The sequence below is a fragment of the Mastomys coucha genome, unplaced genomic scaffold, assembly GCF_008632895.1.
Source record: "Mastomys coucha isolate ucsf_1 unplaced genomic scaffold, UCSF_Mcou_1 pScaffold21, whole genome shotgun sequence".
Taxonomy (NCBI): domain Eukaryota; kingdom Metazoa; phylum Chordata; class Mammalia; order Rodentia; family Muridae; genus Mastomys; species Mastomys coucha.
The window spans coordinates 173,441,728-173,452,193 of NW_022196904.1; the positions used below are offsets into that span (position 1 = coordinate 173,441,728).

The 10,466-nt window shown below is 52.0% G+C and overlaps 1 protein-coding gene across 3 annotated transcripts in view; it reads right to left on the reverse strand.

Moving 5' to 3' along the window:
- The window catches only part of Crtac1 (cartilage acidic protein 1), a 145,741-nt gene that overhangs the window by 16,842 nt on the left and 118,433 nt on the right, over positions 1-10,466 (reverse strand). For all 3 annotated transcript variants that reach the window (XM_031390360.1, XM_031390357.1, XM_031390359.1), the window contains exons 7-10: positions 6,640-6,785; positions 4,127-4,263; positions 893-975; positions 7-107 (exon numbers count right to left, since the gene is read on the reverse strand). In XM_031390360.1, the coding sequence (XP_031246220.1) occupies positions 7-107; positions 893-975; positions 4,127-4,263; positions 6,640-6,785 (467 nt within the window). The remainder of the gene's footprint in view (positions 1-6; positions 108-892; positions 976-4,126; positions 4,264-6,639; positions 6,786-10,466) is intronic.

Consider the following 10,466-nt stretch of genomic DNA (forward strand, 5'->3'; position numbering starts at 1 on the left):
GCATACCTGATTTCCCCGGAAGACAGACAGTGGCTGAGCCATGGACTCTCCATGTGACAAGATGAGGTCCAGCATCCCATCGCCATCGAAGTCGGTCACTACGCCCCCTATAAACAATGAGAGTTCCCCTCTGGCCATCAGCATCTGGACTTAGGGGAAGAGGGGCTCCCAGTGTGGTGACAATAGATAGCCATGAGTGTGAGAGGCAGACAGAACGCAGTGCTGGGGCAGGAACAGGGCTGCAGGCTCATTTCTCTCCTGTCCATCATCCGGCTCAAGCCAGGAATCCACAGACAGGCTTCCCTTCCTTCCCCTGAATTTACATGGAGGGGATGGGCACAAGTTACTTCTGGCTTCCCCTGTGCTTTGAATGATAGATCTCTTTATTTACATAGTGGGTTTTTGTTTTTGTTTTTGTTTTGTTTTGTTTTCAACATCTGCAGTGTTTGCATAGGCATGGTCTATGGTTCTCTTAACAACCCTAAGAGGTGAGAAAGGCAGACGCTCCCATTTTGTGGAAATCAAAACCCAGAAAACAGAGCAGCCACAGACCTGCGCCTTAGGACTCCCAGTCAAGTGCCCTTTGTCTGACAATGAGCTGGTTTCCAGGAAGGGGAGGGAAGAACATCGGATGCCTGCCAGGGAGCGGAGGGAGCACCTTAGCCCTCCCATCTCTCTACACAAGGCATGGCTAGAGAAACTACTGCTGCCCACAGATCCTGCCCCTCCCCTGGCAGCCCGGAGGATGGGATGGTCTCCTGCCTCCCAGGCCCAGGGCTCTCCTCCATCCTCACTTGGGACAAGATTGGCTGCCTGGCTTCTTGATCCTCCCTCCCCAAGGGTCTTGAACTGTTGAGCTGGGTGGAAGTGCTACAGCCTTCATGTGCCTTACCTGTACCCCGACCCTCAGGCTCTAGGGCATCACCAGGATTGAGCTCCTCGATGAGAGGATCCCCGTGCTCCCTGCGGATAACACTGTAGAAAGGATAGAGTTGCTCCAACATGGCCGTTGTGGGATCCCTAGACCCACTGCTCCGAATAGCCACAACACTTTGCCCTGGAAGCCCGTGGAATTTCTCTCTGCTTATAGACTCTGCCTTTGCTATGGCAGGTCTCTTCTTGCATTTTAATTTATGTTGGTAAACATTGATTTTCCCTTCTCTAATAGATGAATTATAGACAGCTTGGGGAGGGGCAGGTGATGGATGGAGAAGGACAGAGGCGTAGCTACCTTCAACTGACCTTCACGCTCCTCCAAAGGAGGCTGGCTTCCATGGCTCTGCATGTTACCTAGGGTTCTATCCCATGCAGGGTCTCCCTCCTCAGCCCATCCCCCCTCCACCTACTGGCTGTCCTGCCACAAGCCATCCCGGATGCCTCTGCCTTTAGAGCTTTCCTGGCCTTTATCACTTTCTGCCCATGTTAACTCTGCATGGGGCATCTTATCTCTCAGGCTGCTCCGTGAGCTTGCCGCAGGTTGGGACCTCGTACGATTCATCTTTGCTTCTCCCACAACATCGGGCACTCCCAAGCACGCTCCAAGCAAGCACACGTTTATGAGCTACCAGGGTGAATTTCAGAGGTAAACAGAAGAGGATAGGTCCCTTTGGGTTGTGAGATTCCCTCTGTGTATTTGGAATACTCAGTCTCGTCCTCGAGCACACACTTCTGAGACTGTTCCCCTTGTCTGGCTGTCTCTATGCGATGTGAGCAGTGTGTGGTTGATGGTGGTGAAAGTTTCTCTCTCTAGTTTCTGTCACTGGTTGGATTCTGTAGCTGGAGATCCTCTGCCCTGGCTTCGTGAGGAGCCTGGGGTGGGAGGAACTTGTTTTCCTCTCCTTATCATACTGTTTGCTCAAACCACAGAGGGGGGTCTATGTCCCAAGAGCTGGAGCCTGTGGTTACTGGGTGCAGACCACTGCAGCATTTCAGGGTTATACAGATGCCCATGATGCATCCTCCATTCACCCAGGGCATCTAGGCGGAACACTGTATGTGAATGGCATACGGTGCACCTAGGAGGGGTGCAGTGCTTAAGTACACATGGACATGTGCTCATCTGCTAGAGGTGTGACCCTTCAGCTTATTGGCACACCCTCTCCTTTTGACCATCTGTGTGCTGCAGGCTCTGGTGCAGCTCAGCCGAGACAAAGGGTGATAAGGGGATCAGGAGATGGTCAGACTGGCACATCAGCTGGCTGCTCCGATGGACTAGAGATTCGGGGACGGTTGGGCGGGCACAGAAAATTTCACAAGACCAGGAAGTGGTGGAGGGAGACTTGAGAACACACCAGAGGTATTTAGATGCACATGTGGGAGGCAGTTTACACCCCAGTAGGCCTGGGAGAGGCCTTGCTGGCATGGTCATCACAGGCTCATGTCACTGGGACTTGGTTTGGGGGTTGCACTCCCTGAAGCTTTGGGTCTTCAGTGTCTGGGGATGTGGCAGGAGAGACACTGAGCTCACCGAGCTGGTCCTTCAGTGACGGCAACAAAGTGGCACAGTATGGGGCAAGTGGGGGTTAAACTTTCAAGCTACCAGTTGAACAGTGGTCCCAGCTGCAGCGCCTCGGCTGTGTGTTCAGGACCCAGCCATCTGCCTTGGGGACTTGGGATGCAGCCGTGTACCTAGGCAGTGGCTTCTGTTGCCCCAGGGTGCGACCATGTGGTGACTGATAGCCCAGGAGGCTGAAGTGGGCTGAGGGTGGATAGTCAGAAAGGTACCTGGGTTCTTGGGCCACAGAACTAGAGCCCTAGACAAGTCGGTGCTCAGGGCCCCGACAAGTGACACTTTATTAGCCAGAGAAGGAAAGCAGCATCTCTGTTAACGAGCAATTGATCTTCTGCAATTAATCTAGAAGTTGTGAATAAGCTTTTTGCAAGGCACCTAATTAGTAAATCTGGTGCCTTCAGGGGGTGATTACATCCAGTCAGGATTGATGCTTGGTTAATAATTATATTTTAAAACATGCTTAGTCACAGCTTGCGCCTTTTATTAATAGTTGAGCCCCCCATCCCCACCTGGGGGAGGGAGTAGAGGCTTGGAAGTCCAAGCAGGTGACATGACCCATTTCCTGGCTCCAACACCCTTGTTCCATCTCCCAACCCAACGTGACTTAATGGTGTCACAGACCCTGTAAGGTTTGTCCCTGCTGTGCTTCTCTCTCTCTCTCTCTCTCTTTCTCCCTCTCTCCCTCCTTCCCTCTTTCCCTCTCTCTCTCTTTCTTTCTTTCTTTCTTCCTTTCTTTTTCTGAGACACAGTTTCTCAGTGTAGCCCTCCCTGTCCTGGTACTCACTCTGTAGACCAGGGTGGCCTCAAACTCAGAAATCCACCTGCCTCTGCCCCCCAAATGCTGGGATTAAAGGCATGCACCACCACTGCCCGGCCCTGCTGTGCTTTTCAAATGTCCTGTGGAAGAATGGCCATGTGCCCACTCTTCTTGCTAGGCATACCAACTCCTGGGCCTCAGCCCCTGAGATCCGACCTAGAGCTCTGAGGCTCTGCACAAGCACATTGGGTGATCCCTCCAGGCCTTGGGATGGATGTTCAGATGTTTGAGGACTCTGAGATTTCCTCTCCAGTCTCTACCACTAACTGTCAATTCCAGCATTCCCCAAGAATGCTTTGATGAGAAACCCTCCTCTGAGAGACACCTCTGAAAGATGTGTCCTGTGGCCGAGTCTATTTGGAACACTCCTTAGAACACTTTGTCTGTCCATCTTTCAGAAAGTTGGAATACTCTGAGGTTCTACAGTGGGTGCTCGGAAGTCTGCGGTCAATAAGCCAGACTCTCTTTGTTTAGCCCATGTTTACACAACAGAGTACCTTGGAAGCCTTTCTGTGGCTGCTGGGCTTCTTTCTTGTGGGGTGGAGGTGTGGGCCTATCTGGACCATGTCCTCTCTGCTCATCAGTTGAGGCTGATGTTTTACTGGGACTCTTCCTCTATCTTGCTTGGTCTCTGTACTACTCTCTCTTAATCAAGGACCATCCCGCCCCATCTCCCCAACCCACTCCCCTACTCCCACCTCCCCTATACCCTGCCCCCCTGCCCCCCAGCACAGCCTCCCTGACCCTTGGAATCCCGCCCTCTAATTTTCTACCCGCCATAGCCCGGGCTTTGGTACCGGAAGAGGCGATTGGCTGAGGAGCTGCGGTAAGCGATGTTGTTGAAGAAGACTTCCAGTTCCTGGTCATTGTCGAAGTCAGCAGCAATGACAGTTCGGACAGGGGAGGGCATGGAGAACTTGGGTGAAGCAATGTCCTGGAGGAGAGAGTGCTGAGGGTCAGAAGACAGGAGGGTAGCAATGAGCAAGGAACCACACCTATCTCTCGTACACCCCCTCTGTCATGACCTGGAGTGGCAGCTCCTGGAAATCACACACAGTTCAGACTGACTGCCCAACATGGAGGGCATAGTAACAACAGCTGTGGTTCACACGGGAGCTCAGAGCTAGATATGGGTCCAGACTACACTTAATCCTCCTGCCCGTCTCCTGAGTAGCTTGGTGTCAGCATTCCACTTTACAGATGGAATAACTGAGGCTTGAAGAGGGAGGGGAATTATTAGTGATGGGCCCAGAGCCAGAGCTCCAGATTACAGATTCTAACCGGGCACACTTCCTTCTCAGGTGTGGAACCAGAAGCCAGGACAGCACCTGGGACCACCAGCTTCGGAATCCAGACTCCGGCACTGGCTAGCTGCTCGACCTCAGAGAGGTATTCCACCCTCGGGGTGGATCTCACTGGAGAGCAGCAGGCTACACAGGGAGGCCCGCGTGGCAGGTGTGCATCTTGGAGTGGCCAGGAGACAGATCCCTGGCCGTCCCTGTCACCTGCCCCATGGAAAGCCAGACGCATCTTTTAGCTGTGTCTTCCACTGCTTCTGTTCCCTCATTATGTTTCTTTGGGAGCCTTAGGGTTTTATTTGAGACATGATTTGAAGAGGTGTCAGTATCACTTATACCTGCCCAGGACTTACAGGGAGATTCTGGACCCAAGACAGCCAAGCTGGAAACCCTCCCCAGAAGTTCTGGCTGTCTTGGGAGGTCCTAGACAGTTCTGGCTGGTCCTAGGTGTGGGATTTGCTCCTGAAAGGAAGAGCTGTGCAGATGGTCTTTTGTTTCTGAGCAGAATACTCCCATTGTGGCTAGGTTGTCCCTTGAAGACGCTCAGTGGGCTATCCAAATTCCATTGCCTAATTGAAGAGAGCTGGAAAGGGCTGAGCTGTTCTCTGGGAGCCCCTGCCCTTGCATCCGCCTCTGCCTCCTTCTCTCTCGGTGGTGTGCTTTGGAACCATAGGAAGGAGCTTTCTTGGCCTGGCTGTAGAGATGTTCCTGGAGGCGGGGGAGGGCGGCAGCCCCTCATCAGCACGGTAATGAGGTTGATTAAGAGCCCGGCTGGCTGGTCAGGGTGAGCTGAGCAGGGTCTTCAGAGCCGGGGAACAAGGAGACCTGAGGATCTCTAACTCATTACTGCTCCATCGATCCTGTAAAAATGGAAACTTACACAGCCCCCCTGGGGTTGCCCCTCTGCATGCCTGGACTTCGAGATAATCTATGTAAAGCTTTTATCAGGGATCCTGGCACGTGGGTGGCACGTGATGAATGGGACATTTGTTATTATTGTTATGGTGCTGTGGGCTGTGGAGGGGCCTCAGAAGGCTAGCATGTTTTCTAACCTCAGCACAGGACATCTGGAGCCAGGTGACTCTGTGTGTGTGGGGGGGGCTGTCCTGTGCATTGTGAGGTGTCTGCAGCAGCCGCTCTGCCTTTTGTCCTTTCCCAGTCAGGGCAATCTAAAATGCTCCTAGACTTTGTCAGATATCCTGGGGGCAGGGAGGGCAGAATCATTTCTGGGTCAGAATGCTGGATAGAGAAGGAACTCACCCAGAACCCCAGGATCAAAAAGCCGCTAGTTCAAGGCAAGCATCCTCCTCTCCAGAAGGCTTGGAGACTCAGCAGGGAAGGGCAAGACAGATATGGGTGGGGCCTCTTAAGTGTCTCACAGACTTTGGGCAATTCTCCATGTTCACAAAGCTGGGAATACCATAACTTCTAATTTCCTGTTTATTGTCATTATTTACCAAGTCCTAAGTATTTCAAGAGCAGCCTGGCCGCTTGATATCAGCTTCATCAAATCCATACATCTGCTGAGAAAGTCCCAAACTCGCCTTGGCACTGCCACCCAGCAGCCCCGGGGGAGAATACCTGTCATTACATTTGGCCAACAGCTCCCTAGGTGGACAAGGCTGTGTGTGTTTATCCTATCCTTTATTTGACCTTGAGGACATCCTGGGAGCTCCCTGGCCTCAACTTTATCTCCTGTTTTATCATTCGATCCTGGGTCTGAAGCTCAGTTGGAAGGCCCAGTTAGACTCTGCAGGTGGGGTGTCCCTGGAGCTCCTAGGAACAGTGGTTGCCAAAGAATGACTTTTCCTGACAGCATTCCTGGCAGCTACCTTGGGGGATTCTCTTCCTCTCTGGCCAGAGCTGGTGACCTAGACCCCTGCATGTTGCCCTTCCTTGAGATCCCACCCCTAGTTCTCAAGAGCTCTGAGGCCTCCTGGGCTTATCAGGAGTCCCAAGGCAGGCTCTCTCACGGTCTGCCTAAACACCGTGCAGGGCCTGGGTGCTCTTACCCTAAATCGGACCTTCCCGTGAGCACTCATCTGCAGATAGAGGCGATGTGGGCCATTCCAGTTGCCGTAGACGATGTCTACTTTGCCGTCACGGTTGAAATCTGCCAGGGCCACGCCTCGGCCATGTTGATGAGGGTCGTCGACACCTGGGGAGGAGAGGAAGGAGCTTTAGGGTGCTATCCATTGCATGTTCCATGAACATTCACCTCCAGCGACAGGGATGGTGACATTCATACAGTTCTTGTTTCCCCAGGAAGATGGGGGTCAGTTAAATTGCAGATGTTCTCATGGGGGCAGGAAGTAACACGGTCATCTACTCATATGCTACCTGGACCCAGCCCAGGGTAGTGCAGTTCAGGAGAAGGAGAGTGTGGGCATTCTTAGGGCTCCAAACCTTTCCCAGCACTGCTGCAAGGCCACAGAGAGACATCATGTTGATCACATCCCTCTTCAATTTACTCTCTCAAGGGTTTACCAGTGCCTTGGGTCAGGTTCAGATCTGTGCCTGGGGCTCACGGGCTCTGGCTTCCTGTGCCTCTTATTGAGTTTTCCTTGCACTTTGCTGTCTTCTTGACGGACTGGGCTCTGAGCAGCACAGTCCTCCCATCCTTTAGGCGAAGCAGGTTTTCCCTACATTCTGGATCTTTGCTCTACTGCTGTCTCCTCTCCAGATGCCTTCCTGGCCTCTGGAAACTTAAGCCCTTAAAGAAGCCTTTCAAGAACTATGCATACATAGCAGCCCACAAAATAAACCAGGTTCAAAAAAAAAAAAAACAAATGTGGCGTGTGTGTGTGTGTGTGTGTGTGTGTGTGTGTGTGTGTGTAGTCCTGGCTGTCCTGGAACTCACTCTGTAGACAAGGCTGGCCCCAAACTCTCAGAGATCCTCCTGCCTCTGCTTCTGGCTCCCAAGTGCTGGGATTAAGGACATGTGCCATCACTGCCCGGCAACATGTTTTCTTGAGTAGATGGACTCCAGGTTTAAATTTATATGCACATGTATGCATGCACGCGCACACTCACACACGTGAGCACATGCATAAAGACATGTATACACAGACACAAAATTTGACATGAAAGTTGAAAGAGGGCTAGGAAGGAAGAGGCCCAAAGATGCTGGGAGAAGAGACCAAGACAAAGCAATCGGATATCCATGACATGAAAGCCAAGAGAGAAACTGTTTGACAAGGGAAGTGAGGGAGCAGCAGGAAGGGTGACAGGAGGCAGGGAGGAGGTGACTAAGACTAAAGCATGATACATGTATGAAGACGTCACAATAAAACTCATTATCTTCTATGAAAAGGATGCAGCCCCCTAAGGCAGACCCTTCCACCTGGCCTCCTTATTGTTCTAATCTTTCCCTTCCTGGTGCTGGTCACAGACTCTCCTCTTTGGGGGGGGGTCTCTTTGCTTGGGGTCCTGTCTCTCCATCTGCCCCACTCTCTTGAGGTCAGCCACGTGTCATGGTTCCTGTGTGCCGCAGGTCTATCTCCATGCCTGTGGCTGCACAGCAGCATTCAGTCAGTACTTGCTGAATGAGTGAAGAGACATAAATAATTCGACAGCAGGCAAACTGGGGATGCAGGTGACAGGAGAGGAAATACAGCAACCATGACAGAGAACCCACAATGGGCCTGTGAGAACAGGAAGTGCCCTGCCCCCCACTTTCACCATCCACTGAGGAGGCCATCCTGGGGAAGAATGCAGGGGGCACAGCCCTGAGGTCTCCTCCAGCTCAGAGTCCCTCTTCCTGAGTGTAGAGGCTGATCTCTCTGCTCCTGACCTAGGCTCAGGGCTAACTAAGCAAAGATGACACTTTCAAAGGACAAAGAGCTGCTGGTTGCCCTTGGTTACAGGGTAGTAGACAGAATAGAGGTGAGATGAAACAGGACAGCTGAGACCCGCTGATTCTGAGGACAAAGGCCGGAGAAGGCAGGGGTGGGGGTTCTGAGAACCTTGGAGGTGTTCTCATGGAGAAGGGAGGCCTGGGGCTGAGCACTGATGGGAGACACCCAGAGACTCAGTTCAGGAGGATGGCATTGCAGGGCCCGGGAGCAGCCTCTGGTCCCTGGGGTCCGCATTCCATTAATTCCCTGCAAACTCTCTTGCATAAGCGTCGGGTCAGTGGCCTTCTGAGCTGGCCCATCTCTCTCCTATCTGCAAGGCACCTTGACAAGGAGGACAAGGAGCTGGTTCCTTTTCTCGGGACTAAGCAGTGCCAGGCTGCATTCTCCAGCGGCATCTGTTTGGGTGATGAATGCCCCCTTGACATGTCTTGTTAAACCCCTGCAATCACTCTGACTTTCAATTATGGGACTCGCACCTTGCATGTCCTCCTGCCTGATACCTTTTCCCACTCCAACGTGTTCGCTCACCTCTGCTCCATCTCCTTAACACCTTATCAAATCCACCCGGTTCCCTGTGCTACCTCCTCGTCTTCAGCCTGTGATTTCAGCAGCAAGACTGCTGGAGCAAAGCCTGGGTGGGGGATGGGCACAGAGGGCAAGCCAGACTACCACACCCCTACTCTGCCAGGGGAGGAGAGGCACTGGGCCAAGGGTGACAGGCAACCAGTTGGGGTAGGCAGTGTTTCAGCTGGGGTGGGAGGTTGGGAGTGCCACACGAGGAGACTCCTGAGCCGGAAGCTGAAGGGATAGATGCTCTTACTTTGGAGAGAAGGGATGGGCTCACACTTGGGGCTTAGATGCTGCTGTCTAGAGAGCTGGTGGGTTCAGGCCCTCAGTCAGCTCTTGCTCGGGCTCCAAGGAGCATTGAAGCCTTCATTCATTTTCAGTATGGAAGGAAGGGCACACACCACATCCACAGCCTTTGATAAAGTATTCATTCTGCCATCACCTGGGTACCAAGAGTGGACAGTATAAGATCCCAGTCTTTGTAGAGTACACAGGCTGGCCATGTGGGCAATGTAGAAATCTGAATGAGAGGACTACGCTAAGGGCAGAGGAAACAGAGAAGAAAGAAGGGATGTCTGCCAGGTGCCACAGAGGAGGTCAGAAAATGTTTCTCGGAGATGACACTGAGCACAATGTTGACTGGCACGTGGACGTTCTACTGACGAAGGGAGGGGGCAGCCCAGCAAAAGGAATGGTACATGCAAAGGTCCTGAGGCTGATGGGAGATAATTACCAAGGCAGGGATGGGAGCAGAGTTGGAAGCCATGGTAACAGCTTGGTTTACATTTTATCTGGCTTCGTAGTACGGCTGTTCATGTAGACGTTTGTTTCTAGAGTGTTAGTTCCTTTCTTAAACGAAGGGAGGCCTCAGCCTTCCTCAGGTCGGGGTTCCCAATTCCTAACAGTAGCCAGACACTTAGCAAAGCTTCATGACATGGTTGTTGAATTAACTAGGCATTGTGGTGAACTCAGGAGGCAGAGGCAAGCAGATCTCTGTGAGTTTGAGGCCAGCCTGGTCTGCAGAGCAAGTTTCAGGACAGCCAGCATTTCAGAGAGAAACCATGTATCAAAAAAAAAAAAAAAAAAAAAAAAAAAATCAAAACCAAACTAACCAACCAACCAAATAAAAAACAAGAACCAAGCGAATTTAACAACAGACTGGTCTACTTTGAGGTCCACACTATGAAAAGGAACCCATGCCAGGTACTGCCCGGATGATCAGAAATCAGAAGCTGGATAGCCCAGAGACCTAGGAAAGGAAAATAATCAAGAACATGACTCCTAGTGATATTCTACTATACTCATAGATTGGGGCTTAGTCCAGCCATCATCAGGGAGTCTTATTCTAGTAGCTGATGGGAGCAGATGCATCCAAACAGTAGGGAGAGAGAGAGAAAGAGAGAGAGAGAGGGAGG